The sequence below is a fragment of the Kogia breviceps genome, chromosome 5 (genome assembly GCF_026419965.1).
Source record: "Kogia breviceps isolate mKogBre1 chromosome 5, mKogBre1 haplotype 1, whole genome shotgun sequence".
In the NCBI taxonomy this organism is placed as follows: Eukaryota; Metazoa; Chordata; class Mammalia; order Artiodactyla; family Physeteridae; genus Kogia; species Kogia breviceps.
The window spans coordinates 67,108,817-67,130,365 of NC_081314.1; the positions used below are offsets into that span (position 1 = coordinate 67,108,817).

A 21,549-nucleotide genomic window follows, 5' to 3' on the forward strand; every position below is an offset into this window, starting at 1 on the left:
GGAAAGGTAGGAGTAAATCTTGAGTGCTAGTTCAAGAATTAGAAGTGCCTGTATTCAGTCATTTAATGGCTTCAGGCTGTGACCCCGATTTGCAGGAAGTCGGATCATCCTGCCATATTCTGGCTTCTAGCAGGAGGATGCTAGGAACAGTAAGGTTTGCGACTAGGTTTACCGTTTGGTGCCCTTCGTTCCTCTCATGATGGGCTCAGCCCTGCCTAGGGAAGGCAGCAGGGTGTCTTTTCCTACAGAAAGAGAAGAGCCAACAGATGTTCTTCAGGTCCTGCAAGAGCCAGGAAGGCCTTTCATGTGAAAGGCTTGGCTCTGTCTCTTCTCAGCTTGGATGTGAAGAATTAACTGTCCATCAGAGAAGGGATTTCAAATCCCATGTCCAATTAAATTCAGTTTGCCAGCGGTTTTTTAAGCAACATATATGCCTGTCACTAGAAGGCGCACAGGCCCTCCTGGCCTTGAGGAGCTCACAGTCACATAGGTATAGCTGAGGTAGAACACATATTTTTGAAAAGCTTTAGCTAGTTTCTTCCAAATATTTGCAGCCTCACTCCCTGCCCCCTACCTTGGGTCTTGATCCCTTGGAAAAGGCTCATGTCTAGAACAAATATATCATGCAAAAAAGCTTGGGAAAATCAGAGGTGGTGGAGACTGAAAAAGCCTACGGCAATTCAAGATTTAACAGCCGGGCCTCAACAAACAGCACTAATCCTCTGAGGCTCTCGGAAACACTGAAATAGGAACAGGAGGGATTGCAGAGACTACAATTCCCAGAATGCTCAATGGGGAAAATGAAGTGAGGAATGTGACAGCGTATTCTGGATTGTGTATTTCGGGTAGGGCTGAATAAGGCCACTCCTACCCCTCCCCCAAGACACGCCTACCCCCTCCTTCTAAGGTTCTCAAAGGCCGTCGGTAGTTGTAGTTTTGCCAAATTTAGGGGGCTTATAATTGTAAGCGAGAAGGCCGAGAAGCCTGATGGGATTTGTAGTCTGCGGCCTCGGCGGATGCGCACGCGCAGCAGAGGCCGGGGCGGCGCCGCGGCACTGCAGTGAAAGCCGAGGCAGCGGGCAGGCGAGCAGGGGGCGGGCGGACATCTTGGGATCCGGAGAGTGGCCAGGCTGGCTGAGCAGGGGCCTGCGGACAGTAGGTGAGTTCGGGATCTAGCCGTACGGGGTGAAGGAGGACGCCTGCCTGGCTGCCCAGCTTTGCTCTTCCCTGCACTATGCTACGCGGAAAGCAGTTCACACCCGGGAGTGGCCTCAGCCTTCAGATCTGGGAGGGAGCTGACGGCGGGGCGGGGGCGCCCCGGGCGCGGTTGCAGGACGGGCGCTGAGCGGTGCCCTCCACCTGACCCGCCCGGAGCTTCCCGTGAGAAGGGGACCCTACTGGAATCCTCCCAGAGCGGGGATGCCTCGCGGCGGCCTCCTCCCTAAGAATGTGACGACCCCCTACCCCGCGGCGCCTCCTCCTCTCGGCGCAAGGACAAGCTTCCCACCCTGCGGCACCCCCTCCTCGTAGTTGAGTGGCAGCCCCCGTACTCCCTGGAACCATCTTTACCCCGCGACGTACTCCTCCCCAGGGCGAAAAGCCCACCACCCCCGCCTGCTTCTACACCTGCACGCCACAGCAAGCTACGTCTCCACAGCTTTCCCTTATTCACCACTACTAGTTTCTCCCTGCCGTTTTTTCCTCTTTAAAGCCTTGACTTTTGACATTCTGGAAACTCTCTCTTCCAGGTGCCCCCACCATACCTGTTGCCGCTGTGGGCTCATCTGAGTATACTGCCTGGCTGTTGTTGCCAGTCTGTCCCTTGACTAAATATACCATTCCTTTCCTGGGCCCCACGTCTGCTTCTCTGATGCCCTGAGCTCCCTACCACTTGATACTTGTGAACTTGGTTCTTTGCCCAGGACTCTACCTCCATTTTGCGCTTCCTCTCCCAGTCTCTTTGGGACTTAGGAATGGGATGTGTCCACCACCTTGAGAGACTTTTCACGCGGTCTGGGAGACCTTGACTACCACAGTAATAGGCTTTATTTTCCAGTTTAGAAAAGTCTGCTAAACTGCCCCCTGTGAAATTAACACCAGGGCTAATCCAGGAAATCTAGAACTAAATTAACCCTTTTTCTCACTGCAAACAGTCTAAATTAGTTTGACCCAAATAATTTGGATAATTCAGGAATTCTGCCCCTCCTTTATAGGCACTTGGGTCAGAAGCGAATTATGCTGTGGGTCTGGAATCACAGAATTTCAGCTGGATCTCTTGATTTTTATGAACCTGCACCCACCCCGTTCCCCCACACCCATGTATTTTCATTGCACTTGGGAGCTGAGAGGGAACCTCTCTTTTTAAAAGACAGGTGGTCAAAAATAACTAATAAGCAGCTTGGGTCACTGAAGTGTAGTCTGTCAGGGCTGGGGCCTTTCTACTCTGCTCTTTTGCCTGTTTATCTGACTGCCTGGGAGAGGTTGGAGCCACACTCCTGGGTCCATGTCAGGGCCCAAGACCTCCCTTCTCTCTTCCTCTCCACACCCTTTCCTGGAATGTTTAGACTTCTGTGAATTAGAACTGGAGGTTCGGGCCCTGCTGCTTTCTCAGAAGGGTAGTGGAGCCTGAGGGACTGGGTGCTCCTAAAGCTTTGCCTGGGGGCCCCAGGCCTGAACCAACTAGAGTAATTCCTACCACCATTCCTGCAGCCACAGGCAGGCCTTCACAGTGACTCACCAGCTAGAGCCTGAGTGAGAGTCTGCACAGGAAGGGGCCTTGCTGAGCTCAGCACTGTGAAAGGGGGGAGGGGGCTACTCTGCCCTCAGCCCCAGAAAAGGGGCAGGGGTCAAAATGGCCTTAGAATCCTGGGCCTCAGTACCTCTCCCTTTTCTCCCTTCCAGTATGGGATAAACAGGAACTGGAGCCTGGCTAAGGGGAGGGGCATACCTGGGAGGGATGCAGGGTCACTTGCTGGAGGATCAAGTCAGAAAAAAAGCCCAGCCAGTGACCTGCACAGCCCCACAGGGGACATAGACGGGGGTTCTGAGACCTTCCCTTACCCTGCCCCCCCATCCTAGGTCTGTTCTCGGAGCGATGGGCCGCGGAGACTGAGCTGCCACCATGATTGGAGGCTTATTCATCTATAATCACAAGGGGGAGGTGCTCATCTCCCGAGTCTACCGAGATGACATCGGGTGAGTCCCCTGTCTGAGCCAGCTGTGCCCCCACCCCCACCCTCCTCCCCAGCATGCAGGATCAGGTCTCTTTCTCCCAGAGGCTTGATTGGGACCCCTCCACACCCCTCGCTCCATCCTGGAAGCTCAGCTAATACAGCCTGGTTCCCATTAGGTCTGGTGGTATTGGCCAGGCAGCCAGTTGCTGGCTGCTTGGTGGGACCTGTGAAAAGGCAGGCCCCCCCACAGTCTTAGGAACTCCTGCCCTTCCTGCCTCCTGTTTGCTGTAGTGACAGACCTGGTTGCTGGAGCTGAGTGCTTTTGGCGGGGCAGATTGATCCCTCCTTTGAGGAGAAGGGAGATCTGTCTCCAGCGGGTGGAGTCAGTGGTCAGGCTCGTGGTACTAATCCACCTATGTCTTGCTCTCACAAGCCCTTCTCATGGTGAGAGTCTTCACTGGTCTCTTGAAAGCTTCTCCCTTTCTCAGGAGTCAGGCTACTGACTCAGCTGTTTTCAGTTCCTCTGGGCCACTCCTGGAGGAGAGGTGGTGAGCAAGCCTGAGGCACTCTCCAGGTCACGGAGGGATGAGCAGGGAGGCTGCGCTGCCTTTCTGGCCTATCAGAGTAGCCTGGGAACAGCTCCTTGTCCTTTGTGCCTCAGACCTTTATAAGGAGGCACAGCCTCACTTCTCATTCTGCCCCACTCTGCATGCCACTGCTGTTCCCTGACAGAGGGGACTTATCCCAGCCTCAGTGGCTCTAACGAGATTAGGCTCCTTTGGTTCATGCTGCCCTGTTTTTCTTCCTGGAATTGCTTAGAATAGACAGAGATGGGCCTGCTGCAGTGGCTCCCCATTTCTTGGCTAATGGGCTAGCCTGGCCTTTGTGGCTCTTTGTCCGTTGGCTGGTGGTGGGGCATGGGCTAGAGTTGTGGCAGTGCCTGGCTTGCATATACCCACCCACACCCCACTTGCACCCTGGATGGGCCTGGTTAAGCCACGGCCAGGGCACACACCATCTTGCATGCCGTGCTGTGCTCTCCACCCCTCGCCTGTTGCACGTCTGCTTCTACCTCATGGTGTGTGCTGCCCACCCCAGTGTGTTGTGTGTCTAATCCTCTCTCTCGTTGCTGTCACTCTCCTCTTCTGGCTGGCATCATTTCTCTCATCCCATCTCATTGGCTGCCATAGCAATAGGTAAGCGGCCTGTTAAGCTGCTGCCCAGGCACAGGTGGGTGGGGGATCCTGCCCCCCACCCCAGTCCCCGCATCATTGTTCTGTTCATCCTTTTTCATCCCTGAACTTGCCCTGGAATTGGATCCTGGACAAGAATGGGGTGGCCCAACTCCCTGGCCCCTCGGCTTTTCCCCCAGTAGATTAGAGCCTTCTCTGAAGTCATGCTGGCTTTGTCTAACTTCTGGAGGAGCCAGCCTTCCCCACTGGTGGGATCACTAGTGGAAAGACTGGAGAAGCAGCAGCGTCTCTTTCTCATCTGGGCCTGGAGCTTACTGAGAAGCTATAGAGGTGGCAGCAGGAAAACTGGGGCCAGGCTGCAAGTCAGGAACATACTTCTCTAAACCTGATGGACCTCACTTTATTGTGGTTATATTTGCTGTCCTGTCATTGCCACTTCCCTGTTTCTCATGGCCTTCAGATATCAGCCTTGCTCTGGCCCTGCCCCCACCCCGTGCCCCCACTGGGAGGAGCCCTAGGGAACCACCCCAACGGTTTAGGCATTGGCTTTAGAGTGTGTGTCAGACTTCAGCAGAGAGGGGGGTGGCTGTTTGTTAGCTGTGGTTGATCCCTGGGGAGTGAGGTTTGCCCATGTACTGAGCAGCCTCTGTGCACCCTTTTCCCTCAGGAGGAACGCAGTGGATGCCTTTCGGGTCAATGTCATCCATGCCCGGCAGCAGGTCCGCAGCCCTGTCACCAACATTGCTCGCACCAGTTTCTTCCATGTTAAGCGGTCCAACATCTGGCTGGCAGCTGTCACCAAGCAGAATGTCAATGCTGCCATGGTCTTCGAATTCCTCTATAAGATGTGTGACGTAATGGCTGCCTACTTCGGCAAGATCAGCGAAGAGAACATCAAGAACAATTTTGTGCTCATATATGAGCTACTGGATGGTGAGGCTGGCAGGGCAGTGGGTCTAGGGTGGGGATGCACCTGCTGGGGCCTGGCCTGGAGGTGGGAGCAGGTTTGAGGCTCCAGTGCTCTCTGAACTTCCTTTCCTGACTATATGGTATTTTGAGCTCTGAGGAGGACAGTCCAAATCCAGAACTAAAGGCTGATCTGAAGTGAATACAAAAATAGGCTAGCGAGTAGAGGTAGGGGAAGACCAAAAGGTCTTTTGGTGGCTGGTCCTCCTGCAGTTCAGTTAAGCACATTTCATCTTCTTATCTTTGTGGTTTGGGCCTTACCACACTGACTCTCCTCCCAGCTTTCCATCTCAACAGCTGCCTCAGAGCCTGGACAACGGTGAGATATTATAGGCCCCTCCGGGTGCGTTGTTACTTCTCTTCCTCTGTAGGGTATGATTTAAGTGAACAGAGTCCTTTCATCTTCCCAACATCTCTGTCTTTTAAGGGCTAAGGGCTTCTTGACCTCTCACCCACTGGCCGTGCAACTCTTCTGCTGATTTTTTGTTTGAAAAAAACGTGATGTTTTCATTGTTTTCTTATAAAGCACAAATCCTAAAGGAAATGCTAAAACTGCTGCAGATGATGCCTAAATGTCTTTTGGAACTATGCTGGCCAGATATATCCAGGCCAGGGGAGGGATTGGAGCAAAGGAGCCTTCCGCTTTTTCTAGGAGCTGACGGCTCCCTTCCTTTTGCAGAGATCCTAGACTTTGGCTACCCACAGAACTCAGAGACAGGAGCGCTGAAAACCTTCATCACCCAGCAGGGCATCAAGAGCCAGGTACTCAAATTGTACAGGCTGTAGTCAGGGTGGAGCCCAATCTCCCTTCATCCCCACTGGCCCCCAAGCCTTGTCTGAGCTGACTCATGAGCCTGCCCCTGACAGGAAGTGCTGGCCTGAGCCTTCTGCCATGACCGCAGGCCTCGTTTGCTCTGTTGGCCCTCTCCCACCCCTGGAGCTTGCCAACTCAGCATCTCTGTTACTGGGGATACAGCTCAAGCAGTTTCCTTCTACACTGGGGGAAGGGTAGGTGTGGACTGCTCTGGAGGCTTGGTATTCCTCAGGAGGAGAGAGCTTGGGCCCTCTTCTAGGATCCAGGCCTCACAGCCTTCTCCTTCTTTTCTGCCTGCCTGTTCCCATCTGTGCTCCTCTGCTGCTTCCTGTGGGCACCATGTTGGCCCTGTGTTCTCCAGCATCAGGTAAGCTGTTCCCTCAGCTTCCACCCTTGCAGCTTTGCTCAGTTTTCTCCAGGCCCTGCCCCATGGGGGAAGATGGGTCACAGGGTGGGGACTAGAAGGGAGAGGGGATAAGGGTGGAGTGGGGATGGAGACAAGTGGATTGAAGGGGGAGAGGAGTGAGGCCTTGTTGTTTGTCTCTATCCCCCATGTAGACAAAAGAAGAGCAGTCTCAGATCACCAGCCAGGTGACCGGGCAGATTGGCTGGCGGCGGGAGGGCATCAAGTATCGCCGGAATGAGCTCTTCCTGGATGTGCTGGAGAGTGTGAACCTCCTCATGTCCCCACAGGGTGAGGGCCCTCTCGTGATGAAGCAGGATGGGGGCCAGGGCAGGATATTGGTCCTGACTCAGCGGCTCCTGTTTATCTGTCCATCACCAGGGCAGGTGCTGAGCGCCCATGTGTCAGGCCGGGTGGTGATGAAGAGCTACCTGAGTGGCATGCCCGAGTGCAAGTTTGGGATGAATGACAAGATTGTCATTGAGAAGCAGGGCAAAGGCACAGCTGATGAAACAAGCAAGAGGTGCCTGAGGCAGGGGAGCTGGTGGGAGAGGGTGGACCTTGGAGGGCTGAGCAGAGCGTGGTGAATCACAAGTTCCTTCTGGATTTCATTTTTGCAGTAATGCAAACTCCCTTTTCCTAAGGGTGTGCTTGGCTTGGTTGCTCTTGGTATCTGTGTTAAGAGAGATAAGGGGATTGTCCTCATCCTATTCAGAGTAAGCCCCTTTGTTTGATCCCAGGGACCAAGATTCTTCTGTACATACTGATGGCCCCTGCCCAGTGTGCCTGAAACTTTTGGGAAACTTTTGGGTTCCAAGCAGCAGAGCTCTCAAAAGATGATGAGTTTGCAAAGCTCCCACTCATCCATAACTCTGGGACAGGGACCCGCAAGTCAGAAAGCTGCATTCTGACAGCTTTCCATAGATTACAGTGCACGCCTGTCCAGGCTCTGGCAGCCTTTGGGGGTGGGCTAATCTCCCAGCCCGACTCTCTCATGCCAGTCTCTTGTACCAATGAGGAGACCTTCTGTCCCTGCTTGCAGCGGGAAGCAATCAATTGCCATTGACGACTGTACCTTCCACCAGTGTGTGCGACTCAGCAAGTTTGACTCGGAGCGCAGCATCAGCTTCATCCCACCAGACGGAGAATTTGAGCTTATGAGGTGCTATTGGGGTGTGAGGAGCAGGGGTTGCTGTTGGCAGAGATGGGGGGAGAGGGAGAACAGGCTCTGCCGTGCCAACCTGAAGGTCTCACACCCCTAAAGGTATCGCACCACCAAGGACATCATCCTTCCTTTCCGAGTGATCCCGCTAGTTCGGGAAGTGGGACGTACCAAGCTGGAGGTCAAGGTGGTCATTAAGTCCAACTTCAAGCCCTCACTCCTGGCTCAGAAGATTGAGGTGAGGATAAGGGACTTGGGGACGAGGAAGCACTTGTCTCCAGGATTAAAGGGAGCTGATGTCAGGGTTTGACAGAGCTCCCTGACAGGTGTGTCACTTCTAGGTGAGGATCCCAACCCCACTGAACACCAGTGGGGTGCAGGTGATCTGCATGAAGGGGAAGGCCAAGTACAAGGCCAGCGAGAACGCCATCGTGTGGAAGTGAGTCTTTCCTTCATGAGGCCATAGCAGGGCTCAAGATGCCTTGGTGTACCCTCTTGTTTTCACTTTTCATCCTGTGAGTGAGTGTGAGAGTGTGTGTGTGTGAGAGAGAGAGAGAGCGTGTGTGTGTGTATGGAACAGGGGTGACTGCTTCTCCAGGAGCCTTTGCTTGTGTTCTTACTCCTTATACCTCTGTGTAAGTGTGCACATGCCTGCACTGGGGTGTATGCATGCATGCATTTATTTATCAAGATTCTTTAACATTTCCCTATTTGCCCTTGTATTACCTCTGTGAAGTAGAGAGCAAGGGATAGCATGGCCATGTATCTAAGCAGAAACTGCGTGCAGCCCACAGTGCTAAAGGAATAACAGACCCAAGGTTTCACAGCAAGAGGTTATCAGAGTCCTCACCACATTTCCTTGCTCTAGCACCTCCCACAAGCTCGGGCTTCTCTTCCTGCCACCCCCGCAACCTCCCCAAAGGGGCAACCCTCCTTGAAGCTCCTCCATGCTACCAGGGCCCCTGTGTTCCCAGGATCAAGCGCATGGCAGGCATGAAGGAATCGCAGATCAGCGCTGAGATTGAGCTTCTGCCCACCAACGACAAGAAGAAATGGGCTCGACCCCCCATTTCAATGAACTTTGAGGTATGGCAGAAAAGGGGCCTAGAGCCACGGCAGGGTGTGCTAGGAAAGACTTTTTAGAGATCATTCAGATCAACCTCTGCACTTACCACCTTGCAGACAAGGAAACTGAGGCCCAGAGAGAAGTGATTTCAATTCACAGACCCATTCCTTCCCGCCTTAGGCCTCCTACTAGAAATTGCTATTCACACTGACAAAAATCCTTGACTTCCTTTGGCTTGTCATAAAACAGTTCTTAGGGAAAACTGAAATAGCTTGCATGCCAGGTAAGACACAAAGTTTACAGACAGGAAAATGGGCTGACTTGCTTTGTGCACGTTAGACATGTAATTTTTTCCACCTATTGTTTAAGTGCATAATATTGAGCAGGATAAGTATGTTCTAAGACAGGTCTTTGGTTGCTGCCACCTGCTGATTAAAGGAATTGATTCAAGTCGTCACAGGCAGGGCCTGACTTCAAACCCAAATGATTGCTAGTTAACTCCTGGATATGCTTTCTTCTTTAGTAACCTCTTAGAGGACCCCTCACCACCCCAGCTTCCTTCAGCTTCTTTCAGGGTCCCAATCATTCAGACACCTGTAGTAGAGAGGTGAGGTAGGGCAAGGCTATGGAACTTCCTGGAGGAGAGCGGCAGTGAAAGGAAGGCCACATTCCTAACTGGAGCTGTCCCTTGCCCAGGTGCCATTCGCGCCTTCTGGCCTCAAGGTGCGCTACTTGAAGGTGTTTGAACCGAAGCTGAACTACAGCGACCACGACGTCATCAAATGGGTGCGCTACATTGGCCGCAGCGGCATTTATGAGACCCGCTGCTAGCTGCCTAGTGGCAGCTAGCCCGCCTCCCCACCCACCCTCTTCCACGGGTCTGGGTGCCCCCACACGTCAGTGTCTCCTCCCTCCTGCTTTGCTGCCTTCCCTTTGCACCAGCCCCTGCGTCTAGGTCTGGACCAACCACGTTGTGAGCGGGACTGTTGGAGCAGTCCCTGGGCCCCCTGGGCCCCCTGGGCAGGGTGGTTTCTGAGGCTCCTGCTCCTCCGTCCATCTGTTTGCCCCAGCCCCGTGCCAGGCTCTGAGTTCTGCGACCAAAGCCAGGTGGGCCCCATCTCCTCCCCTCCCCTGTGGCCACATCTCTCTGGAGTGGGAGGGTCGGCTGCCCCTCACCTCGGAGCTCCCCCAAAGGCCAGTAACGGATCCCCAGCCCTCAATTCCTACTCTGCTTTGGGATAGTGTGAGCTTCATTTTGTACACGTGTGACTTCGTCCAGTTATAAATCTAATAAACTCTGTAGAATGGAGTTGCTGGCTAAATGTTGAAGTGGAAGGTACATGGGGAGGGTGTCTGGTGTGACTGCTCCTCCTCTGTCTTACTTGGCCTGCCAGGAGTAGAATTTTCTATTCCAAACTCTGTTTTGTCTCAATTGTTACTTTTTGTCTCAATTGTTACCTCCCTCAGGGCCATCCAAGCCCCTGACAGGTGTTAGCCCCAGGTGTCCCATCTCCTCTGAGAAAATAGCCTCAAGGACAAGCAGCCCCACCTGGCCCGGGTTCCCTGAGGGTAGAGATTCTTTTCTTAAAATCATTCTAAGCTTTAGGCAGGTATTTTTCTAATTAGCAGAGATTAAGCAGGGTAAACATTTGGTCTTTCCAGCCATCCTTAGAAACTGACCTCTTAATTCCATCCTCTTCGCAGTTACTCAGACTTCACAGACCTCAGTGGGCGGGCTGCAAAAAGGAAAAACGACTGACTCTTCCAGACCTCTTAGAAAATTCCTCCCTCTGTGCCTCCCCCTCTCCATAGAATTGTGTGGTGAGCCGAGTCCCTGAGGGGAGTGCTTCATATTCTGCTGATGTGTTGGAGCAGATAAAGATTTGCCATCACTGGTTTTCCCTTGCTTGGTCTCAACCTTTTTAAACCTAAAACATCTATTAAGAGAAAATATATAATGAACCCCCATGTCGCATCATGGTGGTTCAACTTGTCATCTCCTTAATATCACATCCAACCTGTGTTCGTGCTTAATCCAAGTGTCCTACAAAAATTTTCACAATTTACATCTTGGATCCAAACAAGGTCCATTGTGATTGGTGGATGCTTCTTAAATCTTAAAAATCACAGGTTCTCCCTTAGCTCTTGCAATGTTGAAGAAACTAAATAGTTCTTTAGTTTCCCCGTCAGAATTACTTTCCCTGTCTCATATAAAATGGAAATAACAGGATTGATTCCTCACAATGCCAAAAGGATGGATAACGTTGTGACTTTAGGTGACAATTTTAGAGCCCAGTTGGAAAAATATTCACATTAAATGTGAAGCAGTAGCATCATCAGGGTACGAAGAAGTCTGCTTTGGGTGTAGGTAGGGAATAAATAGTAGTGAATTTACACAGACCTTGTCGATCTGGTTTTCTTGGCCCGTGGCGGTCAGTGAGGCAGTGCCCGTTGGGTGGTGGGAGGACGTAATTCTCTTAAGCCAGCTGAGCTGTCAAGTGTGAGAGAACTGAGTGCAGGTCGATGGCGGGCTGGCTACCTGACCAAGACAAGCAGCCCGTAGAACCAGAGAACCGGAACAAAACCCGCGGCTGCACAGAACGGCGCCAGGGGCTTCTAAGAGCTCAGGGACCAGCGTGAGTCAGCAAAGCTTTCGGAGAGCTCCAAAATGGACCCGCACAGGCGCGCAGCGGCTGACGCACCTCAAGGGAGCGTACAGAATCTAGCAAGGCCGAAGTGCTTTATCAACCGCCCTTCTCGGGAGGTTCCCAGATAAACCGCGAACTTCCCTGCACCCAGTCCCCGCCGCCGGCAGGATCTCCACCTCCCAGAAGGCAGCGAGAACCGAACCTGTGGCTAATATTTTAGTGGAAAGGGTTGCGCAAGCGCAGAGAGTGTGACTCCGCGGAGACGCTGAGCGGCGCTTGCGCACCGTTCCTCCAGCGCCGTTCACCCCGCCCACCGGGTTCTGCGCACTCCGCGCCTTTCTTACGACACAGTTTCTCATGCGCTTTGGAAGGAAGGGCGAGATTTCGGGGACGGGCAGGTGACGGGCAGGGGGCGGGCCTTGGCCGAGGTCTTACGGCGACTGCGCAGACGGGAGCCCGACTGGAACATGGCGACTTGCGCTGAAATCCTACGGAGCGAGTTCCCCGAAATTGACGGACAGGTCTTCGACTACGTGACGGGTGAGCCGAACCGAATCAACGCGCTGGGGATGCCGAAGTGGTAGTCAGGGGGGGAGTACTAAGGGAGGGCAGTGCCGGGGACCGCTGCTAGGCCTCTCCTCTGCGTGACCTCATGTCCCGAGGGCCAGTTGGGTCTGGAGCCCGGACTGGGGCCGCGGTACGGGGATTAAAACTGCTTGTATGTCCACCATACCTGGTATTTTCCTCGTCTTGCCACGCCCGCCCTAGGCGTCTTGCACAGCGGCAGTGCGGACTTCGAGTCTGTGGATGACCTGGTGGAAGCTGTGGGGGAACTGTTGCAAGAGGTGTCCGGGGACAGCAAGGATGACGCGGGCATCAGGGCCGTGTGCCAGCGCATGTACAACACTCTGCGCCTGTATGTGCCAGGGCAGGGGGATTCGTGGGGGAGATGGGAGGGCGGACGGTCAGGAGACGAGACGTGATGGCTCTGATGGCCACAGAGCTTTCTCCTCCACTTCTAACTCTTTGCTTTCTATCCCTACTCTCAAGGACTGAGCCACAGACCCAGGGAAACAGCCAGGTGCTACTAGACGCCCCCATCCAGTTGTCAAAGATAACAGAGAACTACGGTGAGAGTGAGGGAAGATTGAACTAGCTGTCCTGTGTCCTTTTCTTGGCCTCCACCCCCTAGCCACCTGCCCCCTGGAGCTCAGGACTCTTGGTACCTCTGTTCCACAGAATAAGGTTGTAGGAGCTAGTTGATGTCTTTACTGAGGGCAGATGAGCCCATTAATAAAGGGATTAGGATTGGAGAGTTCTTTAAGCTTTTGGGTGTGGTAGGAAGGATATGGGCCTTGAAGCTGGACAGTCTTGGTTCACTCCCCAATTTTGCGACTTACTAACCAACTGCATGATCTTGTAAGAGTTGCCTGTCTGCTCCCAGTCTCTGTATCCTTAATCTGTGAATTGAGTTTTTGTTTTGTTTTTAAATGTTGAGAGGATGATAACCTATCTCTACAATTTCTAAGGCTTTCCTTTAAATGTATGTGTCTGTTTAGTTTGTGTTAGTTACTCAAAATGTTAGTTTCCCTTCCCTTAGGGAGAAGGTGACAGCTTTTCTTATCGCTTACAGACTGTGGCACCAAACTTCCAGGCCTGCTAAAGAGGGAACAGTCCTCGGTGAGGAGGGGAGGAGGAAGAAAAGGAGAGGGCTGTATCTATGGTGGGAGTGGGAGTTGATTATCTCTAAATATTGGAGTATCTTTCTGGGGAATTTCTGTTTGTCTTTTCCTGAGTCTCCGAGCCTACACCCTAGGATGAAATGGTTGTGTTTGTACCCTTAGACAGTGAATGCAAAGAAGCTAGAGAAAGCTGAGGCTCGACTGAAGGCAAAGCAGGAGAAGCGCTCAGAGAAGGACACACTCAAGACCAGCAGCCCTCTGTGAGTTTAGTGAGAAGAGCTGAGAAGAGAGCAGAGCAGTCTCTATTGGGATGGAAGGGTGCTTGGGAGTGCTAAAAGCCATCCATTTCTCCCTTTAAAAGAGTTTTGGAAGAGGCATCAGCCAGCCAGGCAGGCAGCAGAAAGGAGAGTCGGTTGGAATCATCTGGCAAGAACAAATCCTACGATGTGCGAATTGAGAACTTTGATGTGTCTTTTGGCGATAGGTGAGGGAGTGGCTGTGGGGGAGTGGGGGTGACATTTTCCTTTTTCCAGTTACAGGAGAATTAGGAGAGGTGAAATGGGGCTAAAAATAGGTTTCTGTTGTTAAACTTGCTGTGCAACTACCTCTCGAGTACCCTTTGTCTCCTTCCTACTGCCTCTGCAGGGTACTGCTGGCTGGAGCAGATGTGAACCTGGCATGGGGCCGCCGCTATGGGCTGGTGGGTCGGAATGGACTAGGGAAGACGACGCTGCTGAAGATGTTGGCCACCCGGAGCCTGCGGGTTCCAGCCCACATTTCCCTGCTGCACGTGGAGCAGGAGGTTGCTGGAGACGACACCCCTGCCCTGCAGAGCGTGCTGGAGAGTGACACTGTGAGAGAAGATCTCCTGCATCGGGAGCGGGAGCTCAGCACCCAGATTGCTGCTGGCAGGTGAGGGCTCCTGGCGAGGGATTGACCAGCAGCAGCTGTGCTTCACAGAGTGCCTGCCGTGCTGGCACAGTCGACAGTTCATGTGCCCATCCTAGTAGGCAGCAGAGCTTAGAACTTGGTGCTGTGGGGCTGTAAATCCCTTGTTCCTGGCACAGTGCCCATTGCCCTCACCACCGTGAGCAAGTCCTTCCTGTGCTCTGTTCCTGTCCCAGCAGCAAGGCAGCCAGTGGCCTGCTTTGCACCTGTCCTGGGGTGCAGGATACACTAGTAGACTGTGCCCACTCAGGCTGATTGCTCTTCCCCCACTCCTAGGGCCGAGGGCTCAGAAGCTGCACAGCTGGCAGAAATCTATGCCAAGTTGGAGGAGATTGAGGCTGACAAAGCACCTGCCAGGTATTTAAAATTCCCTTCCTTTCTTCAGATTTCATTTTTCCCTTCTGTTACCTATTCCAACCAGGTTCTTTAATTTCTTCACTCCTAGAGCATCAGTCATTCTTGCTGGGCTTGGCTTTACCCCGAAAATGCAGCAGCAGCCCACCCGGTGAGTGGCTCTTACGATTCTTGGCTCTGAATACTGTTGGCTCTGCCTCTGCCTGTTCTCGTGAACACTCGCCCTTGTGATGCAGCTCTGTCTCTCTTTAGGGAGTTCTCAGGTGGCTGGAGGATGAGACTGGCCCTCGCCCGGGCTCTGTTTGCTAGGTGAGTCTCCTGGGCCTGTGTATGGATACTGTAGAGAATGGGCTTGGATCTTGGGGGGTGGCAACAAGTCACTGGCCTAAAACCTCAAGCCTTGCATTCTTCTTTTCCATAGGCCAGATCTGCTGCTGTTAGATGGTGAGTTTGAAATGGGGCACCCTGACTTTGGGGTGCAAAAGCATGCCATCATCCAAGTTCCCAGTTCTCTAGCCCTTCTATCCCAAACGGGTCCTCCTCCACTTTTCCAGAACCCACAAACATGCTGGATGTAAGGGCCATCCTGTGGCTGGAGAATTACCTGCAGGTGAGTACCTACGTGCTGGAGTAAGTCTGGGAAAGGTCTGCCTCCAAGACCGTTGGGCTCTGGGAGCTGACTGCCCTCCCAAACTGGGCCTGCCATCCTGTGACCCACCCCCCTCAGACGTGGCCCTCCACAATCCTGGTCGTCTCCCACGACCGCAACTTCCTGAATGCCATAGCCACAGACATCATCCACCTGCACAGCCAGCGGCTGGATGGTTACCGGGGAGACTTTGAGACTTTCATCAAGAGCAAGCAGGAGCGGCTGCTCAATCAGCAGCGTGAATATGAGGCCCAGCAGCAATATCGCCAGCATATCCAGGTATGGGAGCAGGCAGGGCTGGGGACCTGCCCCATCCCATGGGTACTAGAGTTGTGGGGAGTGAGGCAGCTGAACAGTACCTGAACTCATCCACCTGCAGGTTTTCATTGACCGGTTTCGCTACAATGCCAACAGAGCCTCTCAAGTGCAGAGTAAACTCAAGATGCTGGAGAAGCTGTGAGTATGGTGTCTCTGACCAGGCTTTGACTCATGTCTCTTATTTTCTTCCCTCATTCCGTGGGCCACCCCTTGCCCTCCCATTCTAGATCTCCCCTTTTCTACAAACCAACTTTAATTTCCTCCTCTGCAGGAAGGCAGGGTATTCTGTTACTGCTCTTGGAGAGTTAATCTTGCCCCCAGGCCTAGGCAACTGTCATTCTACTTTCTGTCTGTATATATTTGCTAATTCAGGACGTTTCGTATAAATGGAATTGTACATGTGACCTTTTGTGTCTGACTTCTTTCGCTTAATATAATGTTTTCGAGGTTCATTGTGTCAGAGCATGGATTAGTTCTTCACTCCTATTTATGACCAAATAATATTCTGTTGTATGGATAGTCCACATTTTGTTTGTTGACTCATCAGGTGGTAGACATTTGGATTATTTCCCCTTTTTGGCTCTTATGAATAATGCTGCTATGAACATTTGTGTACAAGTTTTTGTGTAGACATGTGTTTTCTATTCTCTTGGGTACATACCTAGGAATGGAATTGCTGGGTTACATGGTAATTCTATGTTTAAATTTTTGGGGAACTGCCAAACTGTTTTGTTTTATTTTATTTTATTTTATTTTACTTATTTAATTATTTATTTAATTTATTTATGGCTCCGTTGGGTCTTCGTTGCTGCATGTGGGCTTTCTCTAGTTGTGGTGAGCAGGGGCTACTCTTCGTTGGGTACGCGGGCTTCTCGTTGCAGTGGCTTCTCTTGTTGCAGAGCATGGGCTCTAGGTGTGCAGGCTTCAGTAGTTGTGGCACATGGGCTCAGTAGTTGTGGCTCACGGGCTCTAGAGCGCAGGCTTAGTAGTTGTGACGCACAGACTTAGTTGCTCTGCGGCATGTGGGATCTTCCTGGACCAGGGCTTGAACCTGTGTCCCCTGCATTGGCAGGCAGATTCTTAACCACTGTGCCACCAGGGAAGCCTTCCAAACTGTTTTTAAAAGCAGCTGCACCATTTTACATTCCTACCAGCAATGTATGAGGGTTCCAATTTCTCTGCCTTCTTGCCAACACTTATTATCTGTCTTTTGAATTTTAGCCATCCTAGTGGGTATGAAGTGATATCTCATTGTGATCTTGATTTGTATTTCCTTAATGACTAATGGTGTTGAGCATTGGAAGTTTTGTAAATTGAGGTACAGTTGATATGCAATATTATATAAGTTTCACATGTACAGCATAGTGATTCACAATATTTAAAGGTTACATTTCATTTATAGTTATTGTAAAATATCAGCAGTATTCTCTGAGTTGTGTAATATATTCTTGTAGCTTATCTATTTTATACATAGTAGTTTGTATCTCTTAATCCTCTACCCCAATCTTGCCCCTCCACCCCTTTCCTCGCCCCACTGGTAACCACTATTTTGTTCTCTATATCTGTGAGTCTGTTTCTTTTTTGTTATATTCACTAGCTTTATTTTTTAGATTCCACCTATAAGTGATATCATACAGTGTTTTTTTTCTCTGCCTTATTTCACTTAGCATAATATTCTTCAAGTCCAACCATGTTGTTACGGATGGCAAAAATTTTATTCTTTTTTTGTGGCTGAGTCGTTTTCCATTATATGCGTGTGTGTGTCTGTATTATGTATATATATTCATTTATCTGTGGATGTGCAGACACTTAGGTTGCTTCTGTATCTTGGCTGTTGTAAACAGTACTGCTGTGAACATTGGGGTGCATGTATCTTTTCGAATTAGTGTTTTCATTTTTTTCGGATACATACCCAGGAGAGCATTGGAGGTTTAATCTTGAAGCAACATTTCTGGATGTGCTGGTGGTAGGGGAGCTTAAAATCATAAGGCTTAGGATCTTGTGACCTTGAAACATACGTCACAGTATATTAACAGGGAAGACAAAAAAACTACCAAAAAAAGAATCCTATTTTTCTGGCATGTATATTACTTGTGTGATAAAAGCAAATTCATTTTTTAAAGTTGTAAGTCTAGTCTGTCTCCTCTCTCCTCAGACCAGAGCTGAAACCCGTGGACAAGGAGTTGGAGGTAGTGATGAAGTGAGTGCTGGGCCAGAGGGGCAGGTAGGGAAGCTCTTGTTTCTGGCTGCCCTCGTGCTCCTCACCCCCACCTCCTGCAGGTTCCCCGATGGGTTTGAGAAATTCTCACCACCAATTCTGCAGCTAGATGAGGTGGATTTCTACTACGACCCAAAGCATGTCATCTTCAGCCGTCTCTCCGTCTCTGCTGATCTTGAGTCCCGCATCTGTGTGGTATGGTTGCTGTTTCTCTGTTTCGTGAGCTGGGACTGGACTCTCCCACCCCTGTATGTGGTGTGGATTGGCCACATGGGGGAGAAGGTCCCCAGGAGTAGGAGTCAGCGCCAGAGCTGAGGACTTTGCTATACTTGTACTGGCCCCTCCTCCAGCCTCACAGGGCCGTTCTGCAGCATAGATGGAGAGCCTGGCATGTGGTATTTTATAAATACTTAGAGCAGTACTTTGTCTTACTGGTCTCAGCTCTGAGTTTCCTCAAACTGTGGAACATAGAGGAGAGAGCATGGGCTTCAGGGTCAGACTCCGGATCCTAACTCTGCCATTTCCTAGCTTGGTTACTAAGCAGTCTCCTCATCCTTAAAATGGAGATAATATCTAACTCACTTGGTTATTGGGAGAATTAATTCCCTTGCACTTAGTGGGTACTTGGGTATTGGTCCCTTTTACATCTTCCTTCATTTTTCTCTATAGTTCCTTAAAAATATTTTTTTAGTTGTTGGAGTCCCTGGGACTAGCTGAGACCCATTGTCATCTCCTCCACTTCTGTATCCCGCACAAGGATGCTCTTTACATTCTCTTGTTACTTCTTACAGGTTGGGGAGAATGGGGCTGGGAAGTCTACCATGTTGAAGCTCCTTATGGGGGATCTGGCACCTGTTCGGGGCATCAGACATGCTCACAGGTAGGGCCCACGTCGCCGCTCTCCGAACCCTCCTATGCTGTAGCTACACTCTTTTATGGCCATTGCCCTCCATCCCCTCTCTCCACCTTTCCGTCTGCCTGCAGGAATCTGAAGATTGGCTATTTCAGCCAGCACCATGTGGAGCAGCTGGACCTGAACGTCAGTGCTGTGGAACTGCTGGCACGCAAGTTCCCCGGTGCGTCAAGGGTTTGAGTTGGGGAAGGACGGCTGGGCCTGACGCCCACCTGGGTTTGCTGAGCAGCCCCCCGACTCTGGGTGTGAGGACATGTGCATTGGAGGTGGGGCTGGGGGGAATGTGAAGGGAGGGAGTTGGGCCAAGAACCCACACGGTGGGGTGGGGCCTGTTCCAGGACGGCCTGAGGAGGAATACCGTCACCAGCTGGGCCGGTATGGCATCTCTGGAGAACTGGCCGTGCGCCCTGTTGCCAGCTTGTCTGGGGGCCAGAAGAGCCGGGTGGCCTTTGCTCAGATGACCATGCCCTGGTGAGGCCTCCTTTCAAGAGCTTTCCCTCCCCTTTCCCACTCTTTCCTGACGGAAAATGATTGTCTTGCCTTCGTATCAGAGTTCCTTTTCTCCCAGCCCCCATAATTTCCCACCTTCCTGGGTTCTGCCTTCCAGCCCCAACTTCTACATTCTGGATGAACCCACAAACCACCTGGACATGGAGACCATTGAGGCTCTGGGCCGCGCTCTCAACAATTTCAGGGTGAGTGTGCCTTCACACTGCCCACTCCTTCCCAGGCCTCAGCACCCCTTAGGGCCCCCCTGAGTGCCTGCAGTCTCCTGTCTTTCAGGGCGGTGTGGTTCTGGTGTCCCATGATGAACGCTTCATCCGACTGGTGTGCCGAGAGCTGTGGGTGTGTGAAGGAGGCGGCGTCACCCGGGTCGAGGGGGGATTTGACCAGTACCGAGCTCTTCTCCAGGAACAGTTCCGCCGTGAGGGCTTCCTCTAGGGCCACGAAGCTGAGGACTGTGTCCAGGACATGGACTGGTTGACCCCTGGGCCACCGCGTAGGCAACCATCTCCGGCCACGGACTTCCCCTGACTTCGGGGACAGCCTTATTCCTAAATCTCTCCTTTTGACTGGAGCTCCCTCTTGCGCAGCCCAGGGAGCCCCACCTAAGGGTCTTTGAGGACTGGTCTTCCAAGAGGAAGGGAGTGGGGGTGCCCTCTGGGATTTTAAGTTCTCCCCCACTGCCCCAGCTGCGACTGGGCTCTGAGTGGCCACATGTAAATTAAACCTCCCTGCATCTTCCTCGCCTCGCCTCTGCTGCTCCCTGGCACGGGGCTACAGTGTTTGCCCGCGGTTAAGGAGTGTAGGCTCTCCGATTTGGCATTTTCCTGTGGCATTTGTGTCGGTCATGTGGAGGAGGCCATGGCAGTATCAGTGTTGCCCCTGGGCAGAGATGTCATTGAAGCCACCGGGGGTCGGCCTTGCAGTGGACCGAGCTAGTGATGAAGGGCGGCGTATTTATATCACTGCGGTGCTGTTCCCTCTGGCCCAGGCTCAGCCTCAGCTGAAGGGGTCTGGGTTCTGCTGTTTCTAACCCCCCTGCTTGAGAGAGTAAACTGATTCTGTAACCTGGCCTCAAACATGGTTTGCCAACTGCTTTCTCCAGTGGTCTCTGGCCCAGGCTCACACTTCTCTGATCTGGACCCTTCAGGGCCAAAGAGAAACTAAGAAACTGTCTTTGTCCCCATTTTGCTTGGGTGGTTTCATGTTCTTTATTTTTCCCCTAACCACGTAGGAGGGGCCTGGGAAGTAGGGAATTGAGAATGGGGTCTGAGGTGAAGAAAGAGAACCCTTTGGTTTCAAATTAACCAGTATTTAAATGGGGAGGGGAGTTGTTTAACAGAAGTAGTATGATTTATAAATACTGTTTCCCGGGTATGCAGCTGCTATATGTAATTTTGCAGAAGACACTAGAATAGAGACATTGCTTTGCTCCTAAAGACAGTGGAGAAACCAGCATCAACAGAAGGAACTTTCTGGCTTCATGGAGAATTGTCGTCACAAAGCTCAACCAAGGAATCCTAGCCCAGCTGCTGAGGGTATGGTGGTATAGGTAGCCAGGGAGGAGACACCTCTTCATGGGGAAAGGAGAATAAAGCCAGGAAGGCTGTGCACTGATGGACTGTGAAGCCAGCGGAAGGGTCACTAATCTTCCCGCCTCCTCAGCTTTCCTCTCAGGAGTCCTCAGGAGGTGTTCTTCCAGGCGCATCTGTGGCCATGTGCACCCTCACAGTTCTGAGAGCCTTCTCACAGGCTCCATCACTCTCTTCCAACCTCAGATTTGCAGATGGGCCAGTTGGGGCTAGCTGGTGTAGGGTCTGTGCCTGCCTGTTTGCCAGACTCTCAGGCCTTTCACCCCTTACCAGCTTGTGGTCCCTATCTGAGTTCTCCCAATTCTTTTAGAGTCCCTGGAAGTGCTGCTGATGGTTCTGTGGCAGAATCTGCTTCTTTGGAGGTGGCTTTGTGTATGAAGAGCACTGAAGTTGAATCTGTGATCAAATCCCAGCTCTATTACTGGTAGTAGAAGGGGTCACCTATATTAGCTGGGTAGCCACAACAAGTTGGCCTTTTTGAACACCTTCTCCTCAGCACCTACAGAAGCACTCAAATGGATTCCTCTGTGACCATTCTATGATTTGGAGGACTATCATATGAAGAAGTAGTAAATTTTTTCTGAATGACTCCAGAGGTAGGCAAGTTTGGGCTCAAAAGAAGGAAAAACTTTCTTAATAGTTCAGGCTGCCTTCTGATAGTTCCTGGCCTCTGGGACTGTTTAGCCCCACCGCGCTCTAGAGAGGGGCTCTTATGGCCTCTAAGCTGGCTCCCACTTTTATGATTCCATTATGTAAGAGCCTGTATATATGATAACACAGGCCTACTGCAGGCCTTCAGAAAGTTGGGATGAATGAACTGCAGCAGTTGAGAAAGACCCTACAGTAAGTGTGTAAGGTGAATTTTGGGGGATTAGAGGTGGGGAGTTGGGAGAAGTTGGTTGTCCTGATGGGTAGAAAATGAAGGCAGTGTCAGCCATGTCCTCTC

General features: G+C 51.7%; 2 protein-coding genes and 1 long non-coding RNA gene across 7 annotated transcripts in view; 2 read left to right on the forward strand and 1 right to left on the reverse strand.

Moving 5' to 3' along the window:
* Positions 1-11,703, reverse strand: part of LOC136794247 (uncharacterized) — a 33,460-nt gene extending 21,757 nt beyond the window's left edge. For both annotated transcript variants that reach the window (XR_010840701.1, XR_010840702.1), the window contains exons 1-2: positions 11,179-11,703; positions 10,458-10,513 (exon numbers count right to left, since the gene is read on the reverse strand). This is a non-coding gene — a long non-coding RNA (uncharacterized lncRNA). The remainder of the gene's footprint in view (positions 1-10,457; positions 10,514-11,178) is intronic.
* Positions 990-10,086, forward strand: AP2M1 (adaptor related protein complex 2 subunit mu 1). 3 transcript variants are annotated; one of them, XM_067034121.1, is made up of 12 exons: positions 1,060-1,159; positions 3,079-3,195; positions 5,034-5,299; positions 6,012-6,094; positions 6,406-6,513; positions 6,705-6,840; positions 6,931-7,072; positions 7,592-7,711; positions 7,814-7,949; positions 8,053-8,150; positions 8,686-8,797; positions 9,474-10,086. In XM_067034121.1, exons 2-12 carry the CDS (start codon positions 3,122-3,124, stop codon positions 9,606-9,608), a joined length of 1,410 nt encoding a protein of 469 aa, XP_066890222.1. In that variant the 5' UTR covers positions 1,060-1,159; positions 3,079-3,121; the 3' UTR covers positions 9,609-10,086. The 3 variants fall into 3 exon arrangements, with proteins under 3 accessions (XP_058920029.1, XP_066890222.1, XP_066890223.1); XM_059064046.2 differs by lacking the exon at positions 6,406-6,513 and having other exon boundaries at positions 990-1,159; XM_067034122.1 differs by lacking the exons at positions 3,079-3,195; positions 6,406-6,513 and having other exon boundaries at positions 1,065-1,159.
* A 101-nt stretch (positions 11,704-11,804) lies between the features above and the next one.
* Positions 11,805-19,752, forward strand: ABCF3 (ATP binding cassette subfamily F member 3). 2 transcript variants are annotated; one of them, XM_059064039.2, is made up of 21 exons: positions 11,805-11,965; positions 12,194-12,341; positions 12,476-12,555; positions 13,059-13,105; positions 13,270-13,367; positions 13,469-13,591; positions 13,753-14,019; positions 14,332-14,412; positions 14,501-14,560; positions 14,662-14,718; positions 14,831-14,853; positions 14,964-15,019; positions 15,137-15,337; positions 15,438-15,514; positions 17,532-17,576; positions 17,657-17,789; positions 18,386-18,474; positions 18,579-18,670; positions 18,846-18,978; positions 19,115-19,202; positions 19,291-19,752. In XM_059064039.2, exons 1-21 carry the CDS (start codon positions 11,893-11,895, stop codon positions 19,447-19,449), a joined length of 2,130 nt encoding a protein of 709 aa, XP_058920022.1. In that variant the 5' UTR covers positions 11,805-11,892; the 3' UTR covers positions 19,450-19,752. The 2 variants fall into 2 exon arrangements, with proteins under 2 accessions (XP_058920022.1, XP_058920023.1); XM_059064040.2 differs by lacking the exon at positions 18,846-18,978 and having other exon boundaries at positions 11,842-11,965; positions 19,291-19,591.
* The last annotated feature ends 1,797 nt before the right edge of the window (positions 19,753-21,549 follow it).